Genomic DNA, 26034 nt, shown 5'->3' on the forward strand with positions numbered 1-26034 from the left:
GGGCTTCCCTGGTGGCGCAGTGGTTGCGCGTCCGCCTGCCGATGCAGGGGAACCGGGTTCGCGCCCCGGTCTGGGAGGATCCCACGTGCCGCGGAGCGGCTGGGCCCGTGAGCCATGGCCGCTGAGCCTGCGCGTCCGGAGCCTGTGCTCCGCAACGGGAGAGGCCACAACAGTGAGAGGCCCGTGTACCTCAAAAAAATAAATAAATTTTAAAAATAATAATAAAAAAAATAAAAATAAAACCCAGCTTTACACTGCCTGTTACAGCCAGTGAATGCCACGGGTGTGGAGAAGCCCATCTTATGTTGACCAAAAGAAATGGGTGTTGAGGGACTTCGCTGGTGCCTCAGTGGTTGAGAATCCGCCTGCCAATGCAGGGGACACAGGTTCGGGCCCTGGTCCGGGAAGATCCCACATGCCGTGGAGCAACTAAGCCCTCACACCACAACTACTGAGCCCACGTGCCACAACTACTGAAACCCGTGTGCCTGGAGCCCATGCTCCACAACAAAGGAGCCACTGCAATGAGAAGCCCACGCACTACAATGAAGACCCAGTGCAGCCAAAAAAATAAATTAAAAAAAAAATAAAGCTTTGATAATGAAAATGGAGCTTAAAAAAAAAAAAAAGAAACGAAATGGGTGTTGAAAACGTTGGGTGCCAAGAAGTTAAAGTGAACACAACATAGGCTGGGGCACAGGATACTAACAACAGCTAATATATGGTGTTTACTGTGTGCCAAGTATCATTCTAAGCACCTTAGAATCAGTATATAAGCTGATTCAATCCTATTATCATCCACATGTTACAGATGAGGAAACCAAGTCCCAGAGAAGTTAAGTAACTTGCTCAAAGTGTCACAACTGGTAAGCGGGCTCTAGAGTCTGTGCTATGAACCTCCACAACAGAATCTGGACCGCAGGTCCAGGAGAGGAGGGTGAGGCTGCGGCTGGGGGGTGGGTGTGGCACCGTTAGGGAATGTGGGCTGTGAGTACTATGTCCTGTTTACCTGTAGCAGAAGTTACATCCCTGAGTCAGAGCTCAGGCTGGGCAGCTTTGCTGGAGCCATCATGGTGTGTGGGGGTGTCCAGGCCTGGCTACTCAGGAAGGATAGGATTCCCAGCATTCCTAAGGCCATGGTCCTGGAATCTAGGGCCCTCCTTAGGCTGAGATGTCAGCTGGGAGTTGAGCAGTTTGAGAATAAAATTTGGGAAGCCAGCCTTACAAGAACACAGGGAGGTCGTACATAACAAGGAAAATTGAGGGCAGCATCTGCTCAAACGCCCAGGAGCCCACTAAAGATTGGGCAGAATGGGCGGTGTCACTGGCTTACGAAGTACGTTTGGGTGGGTTGTGAAAGAGTGTGAGAAACCCTGTGCCAGTGGCTGAGGGCCCGGGCCCAGGGAGGGAACTGGGGATTTGCACACAGTTGAATTAAGGAACGCTGGCTCTGCGTGGGGGATAAAGGAAGACATGGAGGGAGTGTGCGTGGGGCGGCGTGCCGCGACTTCCCCTCCCCAGACCTCGCACCGCCTGGCCCGCTTCCCCCGCTTCGCCATGGCTGGCATTCGGGGTCTCGCACCTCCACCGCCCCCACGCGTGCTGCCGCGGGGAGCGGCCTGACCGCCGCGTGACGCCTCAAGAGGGGAGGGGGGGGGTCTCATTATTAAAAGGGGCAACAGGCCTCGGCGCGGGCCCCACAACAGGCCCACTCCTTCTGTCTACGGAGCCGGCCGCGTTAGCGACGCCCTCGAGTCCGCGGCGGGCACGATGCAGCTCCTGGTGAGGATGCCGTCTCTTCCGGAGCGGGGCGAGCTGGACTGCAACATCTGCTACCGGCCCTTCAACCTCGGGGACCGCGAGCCCCGCTGCCTCCCAGGACGGCGCGCGCCCGCTGCGGCCACACGCTCTGCACCGTCCGTCTGCGCGGGTTGGCGGCGCGTGGCGACGGCGGCGGGGCGGCCGCGCGCGCAGTGCGTCTGCGCCACGTCGTCATGTGCCCCTTCTGTCGCGCGCCCACCCCGCTCCCGCGCGACAGGGTCACTGAAGTCGCTGTCGACCCGGACTTGTGGTCGCGCTTAGAGGCAACAGCGCGGGCCGCGCACGAATCTAATGGGGCGGGTGGTCAGGTTCGGGAAAGCGGCGATGTGGGCCGAGAGGCCGACGACGAGGGAAAGGAGAGAAGGGGGCGGGGCCTAGGAGCTCGGGATGGCGTGAGCTCCTGCGGTCTTGGGCCCGGGTGCTGGTACCGCGCGCAGGCGGCGGCGCCCGCTGCCTAGCAACGGTGAGGGGCCGCCCGGGTAGTCAGTGGAGGGAGAGCGCCCCGGAACGCCGGTTCGGCTGCGCCCTTCCGCTGCCACTAACCCTCCTTCTTTCCCCCAGTGCTGTACTGTCCGGAGATCAAGGACTCGGCCCACATGACCCGCTGCACGCTGTAACCGCGGAACCCTGAAGCTACCTACGGCAGAAGAAAGGTGGGAGCTGCATTCTCGGGGCGCGCTGTACTACAAGGAACTGGTACCAAGCCCACCCCCTGTCATATCCCGGATTGTCACGGATGAGGGAGGTGAGCCAAGAGCAGGAGGGAACGCCCTGGGAGGTGTTGATGCTGCGCTGGGGAGGCTCCTAGACGAATCGCCCCCATCTACTGACTGTGCCAGCCTTGCATATTCAGGATGGAATGGCCCAGGGAGGATAGAAACAAAGTCTACGTTCCCGTGGGAAGCAGACAGACTATTTCCCTAGCTGTGACTTTGGCTTTTGTCCAGGGCAGCTCTGGTGTGTGGGAGCAACAGGTCCCATTTTAGCAATTCTCTGTCAATGATCTGAAAGTTTAAAAAAGATGGAATGGGAGAGAAGAGGCTGATTTCCATGTCATATTAATCTCACTTCTCTAGCACCTAAGAGAACTGAGAAAAAGAAACCGTACCCACCCTACTCCCTCCGCTGGTATGCCTACCAGTTTCGCCATTCCCAGTACTGTGTTCCTAAAATTGTCAAGACGCATCCCCACGTATGCATGAGGTTAGGAGCCTCGCTTCATTTCAGACTCTCCCTTCAACCTGTTAGGGCAGGTATGACAATGTCCGAAGGTCATTTATCCGAGTCACCTCATTAGGGCCTATCAAGGATAGGAGGGAGAGCCATTTCGCAACGGCAGTGAATTGTAAACTTTTGATATTATGTTATTTTTACAGCCACAAGGAAACACTGTCACTACTGAAAAAAGATGCTCATCATACAATTTTAAACTTGTGTCCCATGTTTAGACATCACCTGTTTCAGGGCAGGGGTTCAATTTAAAAGTCCTGTTCATATCTTGTGATCGTAGAGTTACAGTCAAGGACCAGCATCATCAGCATCACTGGGAGCTTGTTGGAAGTGCAAAATCTCAGGATTTCACTTCTGACTTACTGAATTAGACTCTGCATTTTAACAAGAACCCCAGGTGATCCACTTAAATAAAAATTTAAGAAGCACTGGTTCAGGTCCTAGACTATGTTGCATTTTCCCCTGAGTTAAAAAGGGGAACTTATTAAGAATAAACCTCAATTTTTCTAACTATGTTTTTACCTTTTTCCTTTCCTTAAGTCTTAAGTCTCAGCTTAACTATTCCCTCTTTGGGGAGGTCTTTCTCAGCTTTCAATCTGGTGTAGCCCCCTCCCTTGCCCTCTGTAATACAATGCCTTGTTTTATTTTTTCACTGCTTTAATATTCTGATGTGTGTTTTGTTGGTGTCCCGCACTCTACAGTGTAAGCTCCATGACAGCAGTGACTAACTTGTGACTGTTGTATCTCCAAGGGCAACAGCAGTGTTTTTAACATGTACTCAATAAATGCTTGTTGAATTACATTTTTTAATATAATAGCCTCAAAAATTGTCTGGTCTCTCAGCCTTTGAGAAGCTCTGGTAGTGAATACATGTCAAGCTGTAGTGTCTAGCAGTTCAAATCTCTGGCAAGCTATGCAGGTCTGACCCCACCCCCCCCAACTCCTCTAAAATAAAGAAGTGTGCTTCTGCAACCGGGAACTGAACCTATGAAGCTGTAGTGACCTCTACTGACTCTTGGCAGAACTAACCAAGCTGCGGGTGGAAAGGATGATCAAAAGGATGAATGGAAGGCAGTTCTGACACTTAGCAGGCACCCCTCCCACGAAACTTCTGTCCAGTAAGTCCTGCTCTCTCTCTGATCTCCACCTGAGGCCTGTGGAGGTGTCCTGCTGTCACCCTCCATCTCCGCTGAGCTCATCACCCTGGGGTGAGGGTTGGAAAAAGAGCCTTGGAGTTGTAGCTGATGATCCAACAAATAAAAATGAGAAAAAGGAAGAGTCACAAGATTTTAAAAAAGAGAGAAATGGGTAATAGGAAATGGCAGGAAGCAACACCCTTTCTTTCCTCATCCCTCCCCGAAACCAAAGAACTCCCCCACTCAAAAATAACAGAGCACACAGAAAGGAAAGTATAATTTATATGTACAACCAATAAACCTGATACAGAAGAGGGGACTGGGACAGACCAGGAGTGGGTGTGAAGAGACCGGGAAAGGAGCAGCAAGAAAGTGAAGGGGAGCGAAGAGCAAGTGGGGGGTTCGCCATGCAAACTGCCACTCTCCCCAGCCCCTCCTGGGGAGGAGGATGTGCCCATGTCTCCCCAGCCTGCCCTCCACTATTTTGCTCTGGTCCCAAAGGCAAGGTAGTCCCCTGACTAGGCCCCCTGCCTGACCCACTCAAGTTTAGTCCATATCCAGGTCTTCAGGAGGGAGGGTAGAAGTCCTCCAAGAACCTGAGCCCCCAAACTGGGGGCTCCCCCCACATCTGGCCCATTGTATTCTCCGCCACCCTTTCTAGGTTACCTGGGTCCCTAGGACAGATTGGGGAGCTCCTCTTTGGCTTAAGGGAGTATCACCCAAATATTACTCTCTTTGTAGGGGTGGTCCTTGGTCCCTAGGGAGGGGGGAAGATTCCCAACACAAGATGCCGGTACGCAGGAGGTAACTGAGCCAGTGAACGGCGCCTTTATTCTGAGGCTGAACAGCAATGGACTCCCTCCCTTGTTAACTGCTCCGCCCTCCATTTGGGGGGAGGTAGGGGAAGGAAACATGCAGCCGCCCCTCCTCTTCCCTTCCACCCTCCCAGGGCTCACTGTCACCCCTCTCTAAAGTCACCCTCCTCTCTTGAAAGCTCTTTTCCCCACCAAAGTCCCTAAAGGCCGGGCAAGGCTAACTCCCGACTTCTGCAAGAGATGGAGCTTATGCTGCAGGAATAAGAACTGGGGCAGCTCCACCTCTTTCCCCCCACAGCCGCTCACTGGGAAGCTGTGTGTGCTGGGCAGTGGGGGGTACAGGTACTTGGAAGACCCTGCTGACCACCTCCCACCCAGACCTCTTCTCACCAGCACAGTCTTCAAAGCACGGTGGGAAAGGTGCACGGGGTGGAGAAGGACAAAGGGCCCTTCTTGAAGAGAGCTGTAGAGAGGGGCAAAGGGGCTCCTAGCCCAGCGGGGGCCCAAGGGGTGGGGAAGGCGGAGGACTGGCAGCAGGCCCCAGAGCCTGAGCTGGGGGTCGGCCTCGGGGACGGGGCCTGGGTGAAGGGCAGGCCTGGGATCCGGTCAGTCGTCTATACAGATCACCTCCCCGGCTCGGGGCTCCTTCCGATCCAGCCCGTCTGACACCAATGCCCCCACCATTTCCTTCTCCTTCTTCACCAGCACTGGAGGGCCGTTGGTGGCGGCTGTTTGGGAAGGGGGTAAGGAAGGGTCAATCCCTCCTTCACTTCCCACTGTCGACTGCTTCCTGACGACAGTATGTTCTTACTTCTAGGTCACCTCATGCCACATCCAATTTTCTAAGGTAGGGATGGGAAAAAATCTCCCTCTGAGATTCCCCACTGTACGCATGATAGAACACATGTTCCAACTTTCACCGGAACCCCCTTCCAATTTCATATTCTCTTTCTCTGAAGTAAACAGCTGTAGGAGGCTCAGGTAGGAGGTACCAAGCCACAGAACAACTAAAACCCTTGATGAGGTTTCTGACGACGGGAATGGAAGAGAAATTGAGAAAGGGATGGGAAAAACAAAGTCCAGAACCACTCCATTCCATAAAACACTGGATACTTCCAAGGAAATGAGATGGGCTGGACAAGTAAAAGGGTAGCTGAGCAGGGATGAAGCTTGGAAAAGGAAGAATGCAAGAAGCAGGAGGCAGGAAGTCACCAGCTGACCTGTGATGAAGGACCCTGCAGGCATCTGGCTGTAATTGGCGCCTGCGGCGGCCAGGGCCCCTACGGGTGCGGCGCTGAAGGCCGCCCCGTACCCCGGAGGTGTAGCGTATGGACCCGGGGGGAAGGCCTGGAAGAGAGAGCGAGCCCACATTAGAGGGTCCACAGTCTGAGAGGAAAGCAGCTGTTGGGCAGACATCATGGGCCAAACTCCAAAACTACTGAGGGGTATCATACAGGCAGGGAGACTCAAGGCTGATGAGCGTGCTGGAGCAGGTCGCTGTTCCACACTGCACGGGGTTCTGAAGGAGGTGTTCATATGTGTGCAGGAGGAGTACCAACAGGGAAAACTGGAGTCGGGGGAAAGAGGGTTACCGGTGTGGGGTGAGGCTCCGTGCCCTTGCTGGCCAGCCGGCTGAGGATGCTGCGCTCGGACATCTGAAGGCGGGCTGCGATGGGGGGTATTCGGGACAGCGTGGCTGGCAGGCGGGTCACGTCCGCCTTCATGTCGCTCAGCAACTCCTCCAGCTGGTTCAGAACTGGGGCCCGGGCCACGGAGAAAGAAGGGCAAGAGAAAGACAGGGAAAGGGAGAGATGGAGCCAGGAAAAGAGATGAGGAGTCAGATGGACAGATACAGTCAGAGAACGAGAGAGAGGAGGGCACAGATGTCGAAGAATCAGAGGCCAAGGAAATGACAGAAGTAGAAAAAAAGAGCAACTCGGGGACAAAGAAAAAGTGTCAGGTAAAGAGGCAGAGAGACCAGATCACCAGAGGACAGACGGAGAGAAAGAAGAAAGGAAAAGGGAATATGGAGAAAAAAGGGAGATAGGGGAGGGAGGACATCGGAAGACATGGGGGCGGGGAGTTGTCAGAACATCCCATACTGAAAGAGTGAGGTTTTGGGGTTGGGGATGATGGGGAGGAAATAGTCAGGAGGCGTGGGAGGTGGTAAGTGGTGTCAAAGACTTAAGGAATCAAAGTTTTAATATGTAAGGGGGGAGGGAGGTTAGAGGGTCAGCATTACAGATTCAAGGAATTAGAACAGGAGTCAAAGGGGCCAGGAATCAGTCACTACATCAGACAGGATTAGATGGTTAGAGGGCTTTAGAACTTAATCTATTATCATCAAGGTAAGAGGGTTTGGGAGGAAGGGTTGAAGGTCAAAGGGAAGTTTCATGGGGTAGGGTCAGAGGGTGGGACGGTGGTGGTTTCTGCTTCACGGGGTGAATGAGATGTGAGGAACGTGATTTGTGGGACCGGGAGTAAGGACTTTTGCGGACTATACACGGGCCAGGGCCCCAGAGAGGGTGCTATTAGCAATATGGCAGGTGTGTGGGTCAGCGAAGAAGTTCCGCCCTGTGGAGGGGACGTGGCACAGTCTCACGGAGATTGGGGTGTGGGGGGGAAGGTCCCTCCCTTAGGCACTGATGTGAATGCTACTGGGCATGGATGAGGGTTGGCTGCACGAATCCTAGAGGCTAAAAACCAAGGGGGTACCAGGTGGGTCGGGGTGGGGTCAGAGGTCAGAGGGGGGTGGTTCAGAGGGTAAAGGGGTCAGAGGGGCGGGAAGATTTTGAGGGGTGCGGGGTGAAGACTTACGCAGCGTTGTGGGCCCTCCCCCGCGCGGGGCCGCCGCGGCCCTTACCCTTGTGCAGCACGGCGTTGGCCGGCTTGTTCCCCGCCAACGACTCCTTGGAGAGGTGCTGGTGGCTCTCGGCCAGGCACTCGGCCTCGGCGAAGCGGGCGTGGAGGGCCATGGCGGGGTGCGCCGGCTCCTGTGATAGGTTCAGGTAGGCCGCCCGCCGCAGCTGCTCCTCAATCACCAGCGCCTGCTCCAGGAGCTAAGGGCGTGGGGAGGGGGTGAGTGCAGGGACCCGCCAGCAGCAAGCACGCAGCTTGGGGCTGGAGGCCCTCACTGCCCTCACCACCGGCCCAGACCCCCAGCTCCACACCAACACTGACTGCGACCCCGATCCAGGCCTCAGTGCTAAACACAAGGTGACCCTCTGGTCTTTGCCTCAAGCATCGCCTCAACCCTCAAGGTGTTAACCTTGCCGACATTCCAACCAGATCTGGTCCCACATCTGACCCAAGCCCCTCTTCAACACTGTTCCTTTCCTCCCTCATCCTCACCTTGAATCTCCGGGCCAGGAACTTATTTTTCATCTCCAGAAAGTTCCCCTTATTGGCTTCAGTTTTAAATGGCTCGTTGATAATGGCAAACTGAGCATCATTCTGGATGTCCTGCCACCGTGCGTAGCCATGGCTGCCAACGAAGGAAGTGGACCATCAAGGAATTTAACAGGGCTAGGCTGGGCTGTGAACACGCCTCCCTTTTGGCCTGGTCGCCCCAAAGTGTGGCACTAGGCCCCCTTCCCTAAGTGCGGTCTCATCTTCTCTGTAGTTCCCCTCTCTCCAGGTTGAGAGAACATTTTTTTTCTTGCATTTGTATCCAAGGATACAGGACAATCCCAGCCAGAAGCCAATAGTCATGTCTTCGGTGCCAGATCTCATTGAGTTTCCCCGAGGAGATAGCTGCCCGTTCCTCATTCTGCCACAGCGTGTGCAGCTCTGAAAAGAGGACAGAAGACAGATGAGGCATCAGGAGTTTGTGAAGCACATCCAGCCCAAAGGACTGGTACAGAGGAGGGAACTGAGCAGTGGGACAGGACTAAGGGCTTTTGAGGAGGAACAGGGCAAGGTTAGGTGAGGGGTTAGGAATAAAACTAGTTACAAACAAGGTTCAAGTTAGGATTAAGAGTACAGGTAGGATTAAGGCAGCTTTGGAGTTAGGAGTACACTTAAGGAGGGCCAAGGACAAGGGTCAGAGACAGCATGCACCATTTCATTGGCAGTTACTTGGAATTAAAGGCGGAAGGAGGCCTCAGGCCCAAAGAGAAACCCCATGAGGATGAGCTAACCCCAGTGAGGAGCAGAGGGCAGTGAGGATGCCCCACCTGTGAAGCCACCATCTGCAATATTGAACATGAACCGCGGCTTCTCTGCCTTCTCCTCACGTCGCCCGTTGGACCGCGGCTCGTCTCGAGGAGGCCCAGGTCGAAGCTCCCGGTCCCCTTTTACATCTTCTGCTACGGCAGACGGGGCAGAGCTCACACCTCAGGAGAGTCTCCTCCCAGGTCCCAAGACTACACTCTGTAGTGTACTGGCCCCTGGAACAACTACCCACCCAGGACCCAGGCATTTGGTTCCCAAGACTCCACCTCCCCTCCCCTGATTCCCTCAGGGACCCAGGTGTCCGGTCCTTCCACCCATTACCTCTCTTGCCCAAATCCCCCGTCTCCCCCTCCGGCCTCTCCCTGTGTTCCTGTCCATCCATCGGCTTCTCCTCCCCCCTCTCTCCTGGTGTCGACTCCGTGGCTGTGGGAGGGGGTAGGGGACAGGAAGGGAGGATGTCACCCTCATCCCCTGACCCCAGAAGAGGGAACCCCCAAGTTCTAAGCCCCCATCACCCCTAAGGCCATGCACCCACCTGACTTCTCTCTGTCCCCACGGTACCCAGGTTCAGGCTCCATCTCTCCAGGTACCCCTGGCACCTCATCCTCTAGAGGAATCTTCCTTGGCTCCAGCCGCTCCCCAAGTGATGGGGCTGGGCTGGGGGTATCAGCCTAAAAGAGGACAAAGGAGTCAGGATGAAGTGGCGGCTCCTAGGCACCTGCCTCCACGACTCTGCCACTCCCTCCCCTCAAAGGAAGCCAGGTAGCCACACACCTCTGTTTCCATCTTCTCCCCAATTTTGCTATTCTTCTCTGGCTTCTCCTCCTGGTTTTCTGCTTCATCCTTCTCCAGAGGCGTCCTTATGCCATCTCCTTTCTCACTGGGAGCTGGAGTAGCTGCCGGGGTAAGGCGGAGTGAGGCAGGCAAACTCCCCACCCCAACTCCAGTCCCTCGGCGTCTAACGGACACTGGCCCCATCCGTCTCTTCCGCCATCCTGAGCTGATTACCAGGTTTTGAGGTGCAAGGACTGTTTGCAGCAGAAGCCTCAGGAGTGGTGGGAGACGTTTTGGTAGGAGAGGAGGCTCTGGAGGAGCGCTTGGAGTCAGCACTGGGGTCGGGCATCAGCTCCGGCATAGACCAGCGCCCATTGATGTGCTCAAACTCCTGAACCTGAAGGGTGTGGGGAAGTCGTAGGGACAGGGATCAGCTCCAGCGACTGGACACATAGCAAGCTCCAGCGCTTCTCGCTGTCTCGCACCAGCGTGAGTCCGGAACTCAGGGACGAGAGGCAGAGGAGCACAGGGTCTAGGCGGCCAGCCTCTTTGGCTGAGGGGAAGACGGGTACCTTCTTCTTGACGAGAGACATGACTCCAATGCGGGTCAGCACTTGCTGGCGACTCAGTCCCTCCCGAGGGACCCCGTCAGCAAAGGTTTCAGAGCCGTCTGCCCCGGGCTCACAGAGGTGGCGCATGAACAAAGACACATAGGCCCTGAGGAGCACGGGGGTGGGAGGTGGGTTAGGAGAGCCTTAGGGGGGACAGGGCAGTAAAGGGGGCACAGGGGTTACTGAACCTGAAAACTCCCGGGTGCCTCCAGGGGTCCTCCCCTGGGCCTCTCAATCCCACCGTCACCTGTCCTCCAAATCCTAACTCCCCCATCTGCCCCTCCCCTTGCCTTTCCACAGTCCCCTTGGCCTGGGTTACTTCATTCCTAGGCCCCATCAGTCAGCTCTTCATCCTTCCCACCAGCTCCCCTGCCAGGTTATTGTGGTCAAATAACTGTGAGGCAAGGACAGCCCAGGTGAGGCTCCTGTCTCAACTGCCTCTCCCACTGGGGAGGAAGCCCAGCCTCCCTGCTCTAGGCTCATCGGAGGGGAGGTGGGGCAGGCTGAGCCCACCTCCCAGGAAACTGAGCCAGGAAACACTGTCTGGCAGGGAGTATGGTGATCAGTTGAGTAAGGTCACATCATATGGTGGCCAAGAGGAAGGCAGTAACACCCCAAGTTTTTACCCTTCCATCCAACTCAGCCCGGTATCACCCCCACTCACTTGAACTCTTTTTCAGTCTTGCCCCTGAGGTCCCGCACCAGCCACTGGGTGGTGAAGGCGTCCTGTGGTGGCATGCCCCAGCGCATCACAGCGTTGAGGAAGGCCTTCCGCTGACGGGTGTTGAACCCCAACACCTGATGATGGGGCAAGGAGGGAGTGGGCAGTGAATGTACAGGATCTCATTTCTTGGTCTGTTCTACCCTCAGTGACTCAGCTTCAATTTCCTTCATTCTCTCCTCAGGGGCCTAGGCCAGCTCTCACCTCAATGTTGCCCCCAACTCGAGCCAGCAGTGGAGGCAGTGGCTTATCCTTTTCATTCCGGAGCTGCCTCTTGGACTGTCGACGCCCTGGGTGGGGAGATGGTGACCCCGGTTAGTAGAGCTGCCACCTCCTCCCCCCCTCACTCTTTCCTAGCCCTCCATTCTCACAAGATACAGAACACAGGAAAGGCCTGTGTCAGCTCTGAGGCGCTTCTAATTTTCTTCCCAGCGCATTCAGAGCTACTAACCCAATAGGTCCAAAAGAATCGAGTCATACTAAAAAATCAGTAGCACCCATATGATGCAAGCAAGATTACTGGTGGGAATGTAAAATGATGTTACCTTTCTTGATCTTTCATCTAGGTATCTAAGCCTGCATGGTTATACACTCCCAATTTTAACAGTGGCGAGATTATAGATATTTCTTCCTTTTTGCTTACCTGCAATCTTTACTTTTTCTACAAACGAGCATTTTGTATATAAATAGTGGGCTTATTAGACAATGGGAAGTGAAATGGGAAGAGGTGTGGTAGAAAGACAAGAAAACAGATGCCACCTTCAGGACGCTCATCAAAGTCTTCATCCTCCTCCTCTGATCCCACTGAGTATTCTGACTGGTTATCTGCGAGGGGAAGGGCTCAGTGGTCAGTAATGGCTCCCTGGATAAGCCCAGGCTGGGGCCCTTCCGTCTGGACGCCTCCCCTCGGAGACTTCTGCACCTTCACTCTGGCCTCGGCCCTCCTAGGGATGCCGGATGACTGCCTGCAGTCTGACTCAGGACCACACACCATGTCCACTCACCCACCTACCTCCTGACTCCTGCATAACCCACTCTAAACAGGGACCCCTGGGTGTCCATCTGAGCCCTCTGCGAGTGCTAGATAGCCGAGATCACCTGCAAATCCACCTGGCCTCCGAGTAGCTCCCAGTGTCCCTTCCTAATCTCTTTCCACTTAGCAGGGAAGGCCCTGACTTCTAAGCCTCTCTTGTCCTCTAAATGCCCCCAGCTCCAAGCTCCTTCTCAGCACTCTCCCCTTCTCAACTCCTCCATCAGGGGCAGTCCTCACCTTGGTCCTCCTGAGCAGCGTCGTTGTAATTAACCTGCTTGCGGACCCTCTTGCCTTTGCCGAGGTTTCGGGCCAGGTCTTCCTGCTGCTGCTCATAGTGGTGTCTCAGCAGCTTCTCCCAGTAGTCAGGATCCACGTTCTCCTCTTGCTTGATGATCTCTCGTTCAATTTCCTCAATCTGAAGGGAAGCAGGACGAACACTGAAGGCCTCCCCTTCCAGTCCTTCCACCGGGACAAAATCCCTACTTGCCTGCCTCCACCCAGCCCTAGACCTCGTCACTGTGTGTAAGTCCTCTGTGTAAGTGTTCCTGACCTCCTACCTGCAATATGCTTCTCCTCCTCGTTATTTCCCTCTTTTCCAAACCTCTCCTCTAGTGCCCTCTGTGTCCCTCCCACTCTGACTCAGAAGGTTCCCTCCCGAGTTTATCACCACTTTCTCTGCCTAAGTTTTCTCCAAAGTCCAGTCTCATCCTTTAGACCAAGAAGTTGTTTGAGGTCCACTACGGCTCTTTGATGGGCACTGGGGTAAGAGATCAGATAAAACACAAGAGCGAAGGGGGATCCTCCAACTTCAAGGTCTGGTCAAGGACATCGGACACCACCCTTCAGAGATGGCCCGGGATGGACAGTGTCTGGCCCCAAGCCTCTCACCTTGTCTTCTTCCCTCACCACGTACTGGGCCACCTTGAAGGAGCTGAGATACTCATTCATGTTCTGCACATCAGTGTCCTCAGTTGCATCCTGGTTCCGGTCCAAGAGCCGAGCGATGGCCTCGTTGTCATAGTGAATCACACTGCTGTCCTCCTCCTTGTTCTCCCCTGGTGGAGTTGGGGAACGAGAGGGGACTCTGAGCTCTAACCAGAACCTCAGGCAGAACTTCAGAGAGATCAGAGGAAAGCCTTCCCCTCTGCTTCCTTTTCACAGGAGCTCTGGAGGAGAAGGCCCTTTCCCTGGACGTCTACACAGAGATTTGTTGTTGTTTTCAACCTTACAGGTAAGGAAAAAAGCCAACCTTCCTCCAAGGATGCAGAGAAGACATTTTCCTCAGGGGGTTTCAGAAGAGAAGTGCTCATAGACAGCAAAGACCTGCTTACAGGGAGCTGCAGAAAAGGCTCTCACCCTCATTTTCATCCTTAAATAGCTCCTCGGTGCCAAATTTGAGGATGTCATCCAGCTCCTGCTTGGACATGGAGCCCGCCTTGGAGCCCAGCCCAGGCCGCACCACCAGATGCGTCAGCATCATCTTTCTCTTGGCCACCTGTGTGATTCGCTCTTCCACTGATGCGCGAGTCACAAACCGGTAAATCATCACTTTGTTGGCCTGGCCGATCCGATGAGCACGGCTGAAGGCCTGCAGGGGCCGGAAAGTGGGGATGGGCCAGGGGAATGGCAGGGGAGACACCCCCTACATGCTCTGGAAAAGAGGCTGACAAGGAAGGGTCTTCTACCCACCAAGAGGTTTATTTCTGACCCCAGAACAGACAGACACATCTCCTTGCTCAAAGGGGCTCCAGGAAGCGTGTTCTCACCTGGATATCATTATGGGGGTTCCAGTCTGAATCAAAGATGATGACAGTGTCGGCAGTGGCCAGATTGATGCCCAGGCCTCCAGCCCGGGTGGACAGGAGGAAGCAGAATTGTTGGGCCCCAGGAGCTAGGAGGCAAGAATTAGGAGATCAGGCCTTTTTTGTACCCAGCAGGTCTGTCCACCTGCGCCTAGATGTTCCCTGACTACAAACAATGACGCCCTCAACTCAAAAGCCCAGGTGGCTGATATCCTCCCAGGCCAGCATCCTCACAGCCCAGGGACCGAGGCACAGGTTTCTCGGGCCTCCCACACCCAGCAGGGACCAAGGCCCCCCTTACCGTTGAAGCGATCGATGGCCTCCTGCCTCAGGGCACCAGTGATGCCGCCGTCAATGCGCTCATACTTGTAGCCTTCGTAGTCTAAGAAGTCCTCTAGCAAGTCTAACATTTTGGTCATCTAGAGCAAGAGAAAAGGCAGGAGTCTACAACGACGAGGCAGTGGGATGCACCCTGTCTGTCCTGACTACCTCTTTATTCTCTCTCAACCCCAGTCCTTACACTTGTACCCCTGCCCTGTCATATACCACCCCCCCGGAGCTGCTTCCTCCACCCCCAGCTCCTCCTGGGACATCCTTGTCATTCTCTCTCTCTTTTTTTTTTTCTTGTGGTACGCGGGCCTCTCACTGTCGTGGCCTCTCCTGTTGTGGAGCGCACGCTCTGGACGCGCAGGCTCAGCGGCCATGGCTCACGGGCCCAGCCGCTCCGCGGCATGTGGGATCTTCCCGGACCGGGGCACGAACCCGTGTCCCCTTCATCGGCAGGCGGACTCTCAACCACTGCGCCATCAGGGAAGCCCCTCTCTCTCTTGATTTAAGGCCGTTTCTCCTAAGGCAGAGGTTCTCCTCTGACACCCATGACAAGGTTTCAGGGAAATCTATGAATCCCCTGAAAATCTGTACAAAATTGTCTAGTTGTGTGTGCTGTTCTCTGGAGAACAGACCCACAGCTTTCATCAGATTTCCAAAAGGTCTGTGCTCTCCTCCCTTCCCCAATAAGGTTAAGAATCAGTACCAGTCCCAGAGACGACCTTTAGGAGGCAGATGGCTCACCCTTCCCCTTCGCCCCTTTTGGCGTACAGAAACTGGACTACAACTTCCAACAGACTTAATTAAGAACAGGGATCAGAGACCAAGATGAACTTAGCTATACCAGAAACTCTTAGGGGTGTAATTGCCTAACCTTGCATCCCGTGGCAACCACAGGAACGAGGTAAGCGATTATCTGATGGTGAGAAAGAGCTACAGGGATGGGTCACCTGCGAGAAGATGAGCACTCTGTGTCCTTGCTCCTTCAGCTTCCGCAGCATCTTCTGCAGTAGCATGAGCTTCCCAGATGCCTTAATAAGTGCCCCACCCTCATATGCCCCACTGGGAAGTTTAGGGGACTCCTGAAAAGAAGGCAGGAAAAAAGGAGAGGGTCAGTCAACACACCCCCGTATTGACTATGCCTAGAAAGCTGGAGGCCCAAATCCAGGCTCCACACCTTTACAATTCCTACTCTTCTCAGAAATCTAGTCTCTGGCCTCCCAGCCCAACTCCAGCCCTGTGCTCAACTGCCCATGTTTCCAAAGAGCCAGGCATTTCACAGTCCCCCAGCTCCCGTATCTACCATAGCAGCCACAGGAAAGAGATATGGATGGTTGCAGCACTTCTTAAGATCCATCATGATGTTAAGCAATGACACTTGGTTCCCACCTCCTCGTGAATTCAAGGCCTCAAAATTTCGGGTCAGGATATACTTGTAGTATTTCCTAAAGCCCAGGGCAGGGGCATAGAAGAGACATAATAAAGGAAGCAATTATGATGTTGCATTTGGGCACCAACTCTTGGAAAGCTGCCACCAAATCCTCAACCCTGGTCCAGGTAACCCGCCTTGCATCTCACTTCTGCATGGGGCTCAGCTCCACGCGGACGATGAGCTCCGTCTTGGCCGGCATGTTCTTAAAGACATCAGCCTTGAGCCTCCTCAGCATATGTGGCCCCAGCAAGTCATGAAGTTTCTTAATCTGGTCTTCTTTGGATATGTCGGCAAACTCCTCCAGGAAGCCTTCCAGATTGCTAGTAGCCAGAAGGAGAAAAGGAAATGAATAGGTGTCAGGTTCTTTGCCCCTGACCTCAGGCTCTATTCTTCATTTCAGGTGAATCCTCCTCCCACTCATCTTCTCAGTCCCTCCACGTCTCCTCTCTGCAGACCACCCTACTGAGCCACTTACTTAAACCTCTCTGGGGTGAGGAAGTTCAGCAGATGGAAGAGCTCCTCCAGATTATTCTGCAATGGAGTCCCTGTCAGCAGCAACTTATGATCTATCTTGTAGCCATTGAGGACCCTGAAAAACTAGAAAATGGGGCAAGGAAAGGCAGAGGAAAGGGCCCATCAGTGGCAAGTGGCTGGCCCACAGTTATCACCTTTCCCTGCCTCTAGCTCCTATTTCCTTCAGGATCAGAGGTCCTCACATCCCTAGTCCTCTCCCTCTTCCAACCTGGACTTCTCCCCAGACTTATTCCCAGGCTTCCTGCCTCCCTGATTGCACAAAGTCCCTGAAACTTTATTTTTTAGGACTAGGGCAAGTAGGAGTCCACAGCCTCAAGTTTCTGAGGCTTGGGTATCTCACTCACCTTGGACTGGTTGTTCTTGAGCCGATGGGCCTCATCCACCACGAGACAGGCCCAGCGGATGGAGCCAAGAGCTGCCTGGTCAATGGTGATCAGCTCATATGATGTCAGGAGAACGTGGAACTTCACTTGCGCCTCCCTCTGCCAACACAACCAGTGTCCATTTGGCTGCCACCCCACACCCAAGCATCTAGGCCTCCACCCCCATTCTCCACGCAGACACCCAGTCCTAACTGAGACTCCCAAAGGGAGCCCGTTGTCCTGTCCTCCAGCTTTGACTCCATGCAGGGACTTCTGAATGTGGCCCCCAAACTTCCACCACCTGTCCAGGATGAACAGATCCATGTACACCCCTGGGAGTACCCACTACATCTCCAGGACTGGAGTGCAGAAGCGTGAGGGAAGGTGGAGGAAAGGAGGGAGAAAGCTGAATGGGGAATAAAGGAACTGAAGTCCTGGTTGGGGCAATGAAACGACAGATCTGAGGACTTTAGAGGACATGAGATAGAGGGGCTTACCTTCATCTTAAAAGCTTTCTTGCCACCTTTGATGGCATTGTCTTCAAAGGAAAACTCATTCTCACGAATGATGGCTCGGCTGTCCTTGTCACCCGTGTATGTCACCACATAGAACTTGGGTGCCCACATCTGGAACTCCCGCTCCCAGTTAATGATGGTGGAGAGAGGGGCGCTCACCAGGAAGGGACCCTTTGTGTGGCCCTGGGAGTCGAGGGTGGGGGACCATTAGTCTAGGTTCACGGTTATACAACCCAGTCCACTGCCTGCCGCACCCCTCCCCCCAGTTCTCTGCCCTCACCCTCCACTCCCACCTTCCCCAGTCCAGGCTAGGCCTCAGCACGGCTGTCCCCCTCAGGGCCCGAGAGTCTAGCACCTCCTTATACAGTGAGTAGAGGAAGACGATGGTTTGTATGGTCTTGCCCAGTCCCATCTCATCAGCCAGAATCGTGTCAGTGCCCTGGGCCCACGAGAAGCGTAGCCAGTTCAACCCCTCCAGCTGATACATGTGCAGTGTGCCTCCAGTGGCTGTGATGAACCGTGGCTGAGTCTCGTATTTCACTGTAGGCTGTAGAATCAAGAAGTCAGAAAGCTCAGGGGAACCATCAGCTGCTCCTCTGGTCTTGGCCTCCTCCTCCCCTCTCCCCGGCACTGGTATCAAATGGGATTACAAGTCCCTCTCCTACGGCCTGAGCTTATGAATGTTTGAGTCTGCAGCGCCTCCCCCTCATTCCTTAAAACGATACCCAGAAGCACTGTGGGGAAGGAAACTGGTAGAAGAGCCCTGTGTGCTGCTGTCTCTAGCAGCTCTCACTCCTGTGCCAAAATTCCTAGCACTCTTGGGGCAAAGCTGAACACTGAAGGAAGAGCTACTGTTCAAAGAAGTTGTTGAAACTCTGGGAAGTTCTGTCAGAAGCCCCCAGGAAATCTTCAATCACCATGGCTCCAGAAATGGGAGACAGGCCAAGTGAGAGGACTTACATCATTAGTGGGAGAGCTGGGAGGCCCATCACCCTGCAGCTCCTTCTTCTTCTTCTTATACTTGCGGGGCTGGGCGGGGTCCTCCCCCATAATTAGTTCTCTGGGAAAACAGTGGGTCTGAATGAGACCTGGTCCTTGGACCCACCCCCTGTCCTTCTGAACCCACTCCAGACCTAGCTCCCACTTTCCATAACCGAGATTTTCTCACATGTCCCTTCTCCCAGGTTCTTTACCCTCACCCCTTGGAATTCAGCTCTAAAGCCAACCCTCCTCGCTCCTCCGCATCCTCACCCCCATTACTCAGGCTAGATCTTCTTTCTGTTCCTCACACTGCCTCTTTCCCGACCCCACCGCAAACAACCCAGCCCAGGCCCCCACTGCCCTAAATTCTAGATTGGGTCTGTCCCTACTGCATCTCATTTAATGCTGGAGGTTTAGCTTTCATGCCTCTGTCCTCAGACTCCCTCTAACCCACGACCTGGCTCCCTCACCGGTGTCTCCAGTAGCTTTGTTTATGGTCTTCATATTCAGGGATGTTCATTTCATCTTCCTCCCACGTGGACTGGTCATATGGCAAGTCCCTCCATTTCACTAGATAGTGGTAATTTCCCTTCTTATCCACACTGTGGGGAGAGAAGCCAAGAGAAGGAGCAGGAGGAGAAAAATAATATGTGTCACAAGTAGAAAAAAGTCATAATAAACACAATTATCAGCAAACCTGCAGAATTTGTCACCTAATCCTCAATGGCGGGCCTCTGAAAGGCAGTTGGGAATGGCTGAAGTACTACCCTAACTTTTTCAGGATGGCTTCCTAAAAATCAACGATCACAAAACATCCCTGGCTTCAACATCGTTTGTTCATCCAATCAGTATTTACTAAGCATCTACTACATGCCAGGCACTGTCCCAGGCACGGGTGATTGAGCAGAACTAAGCAGACAAATGACCTACTCCCATGGAGCTCACATTCTACTGGGAGACGCAGTGATGAAATAGGAAAATAAAAAGACAGCGTAACACTAGTTAGTAATAAGTACTGTGAAGAGAGAAGTACTAGAAACACTAGTCTGTATGAACCATGTGTTTCATGTTTTGCTTTTTTCACAACCAGATCCCCAGACTCATGTGTCATTTCTTAAGCTGTTAGAGATTAGAAGAAGCAAGGACAAAGCAGTCAGTGCTGGGCTGGACTTTCCTCCTGGTTCCTCCCATCTCCATAGAGGAAACAAAGCCAGAAGGGCTGGGGCTGCAGTGGGAATTATCCAGTTAGATCAATTATCTGGTTAATCAACAAATACTAACATGGAGCCACAGCGCAACAAGAATAGTGGCAAAACCCAGGTAGGCCTTCGCGTGGACCAAGGACCTAGGACTCACCTGTGGTTGATGATCCGGTGGACGGTCATCCACTCTGGCTTGATGCCGAAACGATAGTACTTCTCCTCCATCTCGGCATAGTGCGGGTCCTTCACCTTGCGCTTGTCACTCTTCCCATCATCCTCACCAGAGCCGTAGTCGAGGGGTGGGGGCTCGTCCATGTCATTCTTCCGTTGGTAGTTTCGGTACATTACCAAGTGGAAAATTTCCAGCTGATGGGGCACAGAGGAGGAGGAAATAGATAGTCCCAACATCCCGAGAGGACAAAAGGAGACAGGGCAGAGGCCGGCAGGGGGAATGGCATGGGACAGCAAGCAATGAAAGAGGTGGGATAAGGGACATAGTGAGTTAAAGCCAAAGCAGGAGAACGAATAACATGCCAGAGAACAGAGTCAGAGACAGGACCTGGGTGGGGAGGTAATACGCAAAAGGAGGAAGGGAACAGAGTTATGAAGATTGGGGCTATCAGTAAAACATGGTTAAGACAGATAAGGAAAGAGATGGAGTTAAGGCAGGCTAAGGAAACCTTACGTTATACGTAAGGGAAGGAATCTAGCGGAGACTGAGGGAAGGCGAACTGGAGTCCAAGAGAACCAAGGGTGGAAACTAAGGAAGTTGGTAGGGTGTGGGCGGCCAGAGGCCTAATGTGAGGGAAAGCAGAGGGGACGGAAGACGAGAGAACAGCGGGCCAAGAGAGAGAATGGAAGTGAATGGGGTCCCAGGAGACGGGGAAGGAGAGGCCCTTGTACCTGAAGCTCCTTGGCCCAGGAGCAGTGCCAGTAGGACAGTCCTACCCACTTGACAAAGAACTCTCTCTCCGATCTGCCTTGAAGAGGACGTGCGGGTGGGGCATCTGGATTCCCGTCTGCCTGTTGGGGGGCTGGCACTGCCACGGGGGGCTCCCCCCACCGCCAGTGCAGGATCTTCTGCACACGGCCTTTCAGCACGGGACACTTCAGGATGGACGCACACAAAGAGGAAAGAAAGAGGCAGAAAGTGCCCATCATTAGAGTAGGAGGGTGGGGGTCCCACAAGGGAATCAAAGGCTAGGTGTGGGGGAGAGTAGAGAAAGAAAGGGCCGGACCTTTGGCCCCGGAGATGCAGAAGGAGTCCGGGCTGACAATAAACCCTGAGAGACGGGCACACTCACTGTGCATCGGGGACACAGCCATTCGCCGTTGGGGATGTCAGGCAGCGGGGGGTTCAGACAGTGAATGTGGTAGGAGGAGATGCAGGCGTCACAGCACAGGAGCTCCCCGCCATCCTTGCACACACGGCAGTACTCCATGTGGTCGTCCTCTTCCTCCTTCTCCCCCTCCTCTTCCCCCTCCTCTTCATAGTCTTCCTCCTCCTCCTTGGCCTCCCACTGTACCCCCTCCTTCTCCTGGGAGGCCGAGGACAGACACAGACACAAGAAAGAGGATAAGGAGTGAGGCTGGAAGACAGCGCCAAACCAGGACAGCTAGATCCTAGAAGTGCAGAGAAGACTGCTGGGAACAAAGGAACAGGACACCTCAGTTCCCAAAAATGCTAATTCTGGGGGCAAAGGGATGGGGGAGAGGATCAAACTAGGATCTTGGACACTTAAACATCTGCTACTGAGAAGCCCAGGCATCTGGAGGTAGGGACAGGACAAGAGAAAGCAAGGAGGAAAGAGATGGGTGGGTCCCTGAGGGCCGTAGGAGGTGGCAGCAGTACTCACACAGTGGGGGCAGCTCCATTTGCCCTCAGGAGCCCGGTCAAGCTCAGGATCAAGGCAGACGAGGTGGTAGGCACGAGGGCAGGTGTCACACAGAATAATTTCCCCACCCTGCTGGCACACCTCACAGTAATCCTGGTGATCCGTCTCGTAGCCATCAACCTCCTCCTCCCCGGCCACTGCAGGACAGCCCAGGACTGTCATACACCCCAGTGGAGGCAAAGGGAACAGAGAGGGAGAAGGAGAGCGGAATGCGGGAGGGGAGAGAAAGAGAAAAGGGTTCAATAAAGAGGTCAAAACTACAAATAAGAAAGACAACGAAGGAATGAAAGGAAGGCTGAGTGACAGGACTGCACACAGCTGACACCGCTTACCCTTCTTCTTCTTCCTTCCTGGCCGGCCTCTCTTTAGTTTCTTGGTGCGGACAGGGCCATCAGGGCGGCCTGAGGCACTGTGGACACTGCCACTGTCCAGGTCTGACTCCTCAGCCTCTGGTTCAGGGCCCTCGTCACTCTGGAAAACATACTGCCCATAGCCCCCGTGGCTGTCAGAGAGGCCAAATGGATTCCACTCCCCTCCCCAGGCCTTGGGCTCCCACGCCAGCTTCCCTCATGGACCCTTCCTTGTGTCTGGATCCCCAGCCCCTGACCACACCCCAGAAGTATAACGGACAGGGAGGGGCCACTCACCGAGCCTCCCTTCTTCCTCTTGCTACCCAGCAGCCCTAGTTTGATTTTGAGTGGTGCCATCTTCTTTCCCCGAAGCTTCTTGCGTCCATCAGGCACTCGGGGACTCTTACTCCGCCTCTTGTGGCCTGGACCTGAGTGAGGAGTGGGGTGACAGAGAAAAAGCCGAGGTCATGACAGCCAGGAACAATGGAGGCCATAGGGTTTCTGGACCTCTCTGTGGGCTATGGTCTCACTGAGACCCCTTCCTGGACAGCATTTCTTCTACAACAATCAGGGCTGAGAAGACAAGAGTTCTGGACTATAATTTGAGAACATGTGGTTTAGAGGGTGGGGTGACAGTTGTTCCAACTACAGGGTTTCTTACCTTTGCCCTCTTTGGTTTTGGCTCTTCGGATGGGTGGGGGCTGGATATCAGCAGCAGGGGGTGGTGGAAGGGCGGGGGGTCCGGAAGGTGCTATGGGGGTGGCCGATGAGACAGCAGCTGACACCTGCTCAGCTACAGCTGCGGCCGCTGCCGCCGCCGCTGCCGCCACAGCAGCTGCCGACCCCTTGAAGGGGTTGTTGGCGCTGAACTCTCTCCACTTGGCCCCAAGGATAGTCATCATCTTAGACATTGGGATCTTAGGATTCTTCTTAGCAATCAGGGGCCTGAAAATATAGAAGCAAGACACTCGGACCCTTCACAGATGGTCTGGGAATACTGTCATTTCCCCTCACCAATTAAGTCTATGTACCAGCTAGGATTCCTAGGTGGTGAAAATACGTCCCATGAAGAATAACATCAATTTTGAAATAAAGAAATAAAAAGTTTAAGAAGAAAAAAAAGTAAAAAAAAAAAAAGAAAAAAGTATGAAGAAGAAAAAAAAGCAAAATAAAATTTAAATGCAGGTTAAAAAGGATAAAAAATATGACATTAATAAAAAAGCTCTACTTTGCACAACTACTTTACAGTTCCTAAAACACTTCCACACACATAATATCTTATTTCATCCTCACAATACTACTAGGAGTTGCTACGATTCTCTGTGCTTTTCTAAAGAGTTCCACGGGCCTTGATGAAGGGTCCCATCAGGTGGAGTCTGATGGGCCACACTGGTTCTGCTCTTCGGTGGGATGTTAAGCTCTTGTGAGGACGTGGGTGACCCCGGTGCTGACAGAAGCACTGTCTTTAGTAGTGAAGCAGTGAGACAACGGGACTAAGGACAGCTACCAGGGACTGAACACCACTAGGGACCAGGCACTGAGTGTGCTGAGCTTTCCATCCACCCTCCCATTAAATCCCCACAAGACCCCATGAGGTATGTACTATGTGCCTATTTTACAGATGCAGAAACTGAAGATCAAAGAAGTGAGCTGCCCAACATGACACTGGGACCTGAACCTCACCAGGTCCCACTGTCAGCAATGCATCCTCTGTTATTACTGGTGTCTAATGAAGGGACAGAGGACTTGATAACTGAGCAAAGGAAACTGGGGAACGCGGGTACCACCTCCCCGCTCCAGTCTAGAGAGAACTCAGGCAGGGGAAACTGGAACTGCTAGACCGAGGAGGGCCATCAGCCCTCCTAATAGTCTGTCACCACAGAGTTTTCTAACCTAGCAGTGGTACTGTGACCCCCCAGTGAAAGATTCCTGACTGGAGTCCTTGGATCCTAGGAGTCCAGGAATTCCCTAAGATGACATGTAGAATTGTATGTGTATGTGCTGTGAATTTCTCTGGAGAGCAGTTTCTTAGCTTTCATCAGATTCCAGAAGGGTCCAGGGCCTCCCCCAAATTAAAAGTGTCTGCTCGAGACGGCTCCTCAGCCCTACTGCACCTCATGAACTGGCTAAAGGCTTTGTAGTTGGTGAGTGTGTGGTAATCCTCCTCAGAGAACACATGTTCCACGTCCTCCAGGCCCCAGGTCAGAAGCAGAGTTGCCGACGACTTCTGTTCCACCTGCTGGGAGAGACCAGGCTTCAGTGACGCAGGTGTCCAGTCCTGGGCCCCCCACATGCCTCTCTACCCACCCACCAGGTTCCCTGGGCTTTCTGCTTCCCGCTCCATCCCCAGCCCAATCCCACTCCTCACAAGCCACAGCCTCTCCACTTAGCACCCTGCTAGCCCAGGGCTCTCTCTCCCCCACTCCTCATGCCTGCCATGAATACTGATTTCTCCCCTCACTCCCTAATTCTACTCACCTTTTGCCCCCCATCTCCCTCCCCTTTTTTCCGCCGCTTCGTCTTCTTCTCCTTTTTTTCTCTGTGCTTCCGTCTCCGTTTCCGACCTGGGCCAGTTCCATATTCACTGCCTCCACTCTCTGACTTCTCCCGGTACTCATCTCGCTCAGAGCCAAATTCCTCCTCGCTGTCCTAAGGGAAAGAAAGAAAAACACTATTTCTTCAGCCCTTCCTTGTGCCAGGAACTGTTCTTAGCACATAACATTTATCATCTCTTTTGATCTTCACAACAATCCTATGATAGTAACTAATCTATCTTTATCCACTTTTTTGTAGATGAGGAAACTGAGGCACAGAGACTAAATAAACTATCCAAGAAGACAGAAGACTGCTAGGCTCTAAATTCATGCAGTCTACCTCCAGAGCCTGTGCTTTCAACTGCTTCTCTGTGCTGCAGGGCAAGTCAAGTCGACAACTGGGCTCTTCACTAGGCTGTGGTGAGTGAGGTTAGGGTCCCAGACCTGGGAGATACAGGCTAGCAAGCGGGGGTGGGGGCAGGTAGAGGGGATCAGGCCTCCCTGACTTCAGGATCCCCACAGTAATCAAGACCAGAGAAAACGTAGGTCTCTAGGGATGGGTCTCCAAGCCTAGCTGTAGAGATAGGAGTCCTGAACACTTACAAGCTTCTTGCGTTTTCGGGGTTTTCCTGGCTTGTTCTCCTTCTGCTTCTTGGGTCCTCTTTTTCTCTTCTTCACACCCAGTGCTGAAGGCAGCAGCCGAATGTCATCCTTATCTTTGGAGCAGAGAGCACCAGAAAACCTAAGCCTCTAGGTTCCCAGTCTCTGCAGCCCCTTCCCTTCCTCACCTCCTCAGTTCCCGCTGCTCTCTAGGAACTCCAGCATTAACTCTTCCAAACCTTGCCTCCCTCCGCTGGATGCAAACAGAGAGTGTTTCGAGTACTCTGGGATGCTCGGGCTCTGAATGGGAGGTCAGGGGTCAGAAGGGAAGAGCAGCCAAACCACTCCCGTCTCTCCCCTCCTACTAACAAGGGACCAGGCTCTAGGCCATGGGCTCTGACTGTGGCAGGTCCTTTTAGTCGCCGCCAGGGCTCCTCCTGCCTTCCCCCTCGCTTAGCCAGCTGGCATCCTGCCCAGGAACTGGGGAAGCCATGCCCAGCTGCTGGCCTGGCCTGACCCCAGCACTTGGAGTGGGGAGACACAAGCTGGCAGCTCCCTAAGCCAGATGCTGAGAAGGCAGAGCCAAAGGTGGACACCTGGGTTCTCACACTAACACCCTGGGGCCCTGACATCCTTTTCGTGAGGAGGGAGGCCTCTATTTATATTTCCTCAGATAATCACCAAGCCTCCTGTCACCCCAGCACAGCCCTGGAGGAAAAGAAATCCTCAGTCAGGCATGTTCACTTCTTGCCCACAGGATCATAGTGTCTAGCTCCTTTGTCACGCCCTAACCCCATCGAAGAAGGTCTCCACAATTACCTAAACATTCCTCCTCCTCCCAAGGAGGCTGGAAATGTGCCTTCAAATCTATATACTCCTCCCTGTTCCCTTTGGGAACTCAGGGACCCTGCCCTTTGTCCCCTGGTCTCACCCCTTGTCTCCAAATTTAGTCCCAGACATCCTAACCCATTCATATATAAGCAGTATGGGAGACCCACACAAAGACAGGGGCACAGACACACCCCGCATATGCATTCTCAAATGCACAAGCATCACATACTCATGAGCAGAAACCCAGAGGACAGCCTGTACCTGCTTTCAGCAGGGCTAGGTCCTTGGCTTTCTCTCCAGATGTCTCTGTCAGAGAGAACGGGGCTGGTTCTTCCCAGATGTCCCCTCTCCCCAT

General features: G+C 53.7%; 2 protein-coding genes and 1 non-coding gene across 10 annotated transcripts; 1 reads left to right on the forward strand and 2 right to left on the reverse strand.

Moving 5' to 3' along the window:
• Nucleotides 1-1770: 1770 nt before the first annotated feature.
• Nucleotides 1771-3817, forward strand: RNF227 (ring finger protein 227). Its single transcript, XM_028483145.1, is given in 5 exon segments — nt 1771-1879; nt 1882-2175; nt 2178-2240; nt 2243-2284; nt 2383-3817. Coding segments are annotated over 5 exon segments (564 nt in total). The 3' UTR covers nt 2439-3817.
• A 634-nt stretch (nt 3818-4451) lies between these two features.
• CHD3 (chromodomain helicase DNA binding protein 3) lies at nt 4452-26034 on the reverse strand. Of its 8 annotated transcripts, none has more exons than XM_028483147.1 (40): nt 25941-26034; nt 24852-24964; nt 24193-24363; nt 23829-23953; nt 22376-22659; nt 22012-22142; nt 21697-21847; nt 21326-21519; nt 20774-21007; nt 20373-20576; nt 19624-19835; nt 18738-18869; nt 18247-18346; nt 17642-17833; nt 17269-17469; nt 16754-16891; nt 16351-16472; nt 16022-16195; nt 15747-15888; nt 15394-15525; nt 14418-14535; nt 14081-14205; nt 13671-13902; nt 13203-13369; nt 12552-12729; nt 12041-12106; nt 11486-11571; nt 11225-11358; nt 10522-10666; nt 10184-10346; nt 9950-10071; nt 9711-9846; nt 9497-9598; nt 9178-9309; nt 8683-8791; nt 8354-8486; nt 7866-8061; nt 6595-6758; nt 6223-6349; nt 4452-5730 (listed from the first exon to the last, which is right to left on the reverse strand). In XM_028483147.1, the coding sequence occupies exons 1-40, from the start codon at nt 26032-26034 to the stop codon at nt 5609-5611; spliced, it is 6003 nt and encodes a 2000-aa protein (XP_028338948.1). In that variant the 3' UTR covers nt 4452-5608. The 8 variants fall into 8 exon arrangements, with proteins under 8 accessions (XP_028338948.1, XP_028338947.1, XP_028338953.1 ...); XM_028483146.2 differs by having other exon boundaries at nt 7820-8061; XM_028483148.2 differs by lacking the exons at nt 4452-5730; nt 6223-6349; nt 6595-6758 and adding an exon at nt 6809-7103 and having other exon boundaries at nt 7820-8061.
• LOC112066011 (small Cajal body-specific RNA 21) lies at nt 10953-11092 on the reverse strand. Its single transcript, XR_002892374.1, has one exon. It is a non-coding gene; the product is annotated as a small Cajal body-specific RNA 21 (non-coding RNA).

Source organism: Physeter macrocephalus, unplaced genomic scaffold (genome assembly GCF_002837175.3).
Source record: "Physeter macrocephalus isolate SW-GA unplaced genomic scaffold, ASM283717v5 random_8, whole genome shotgun sequence".
NCBI lineage: Eukaryota > Metazoa > Chordata > Mammalia > Artiodactyla > Physeteridae > Physeter > Physeter macrocephalus.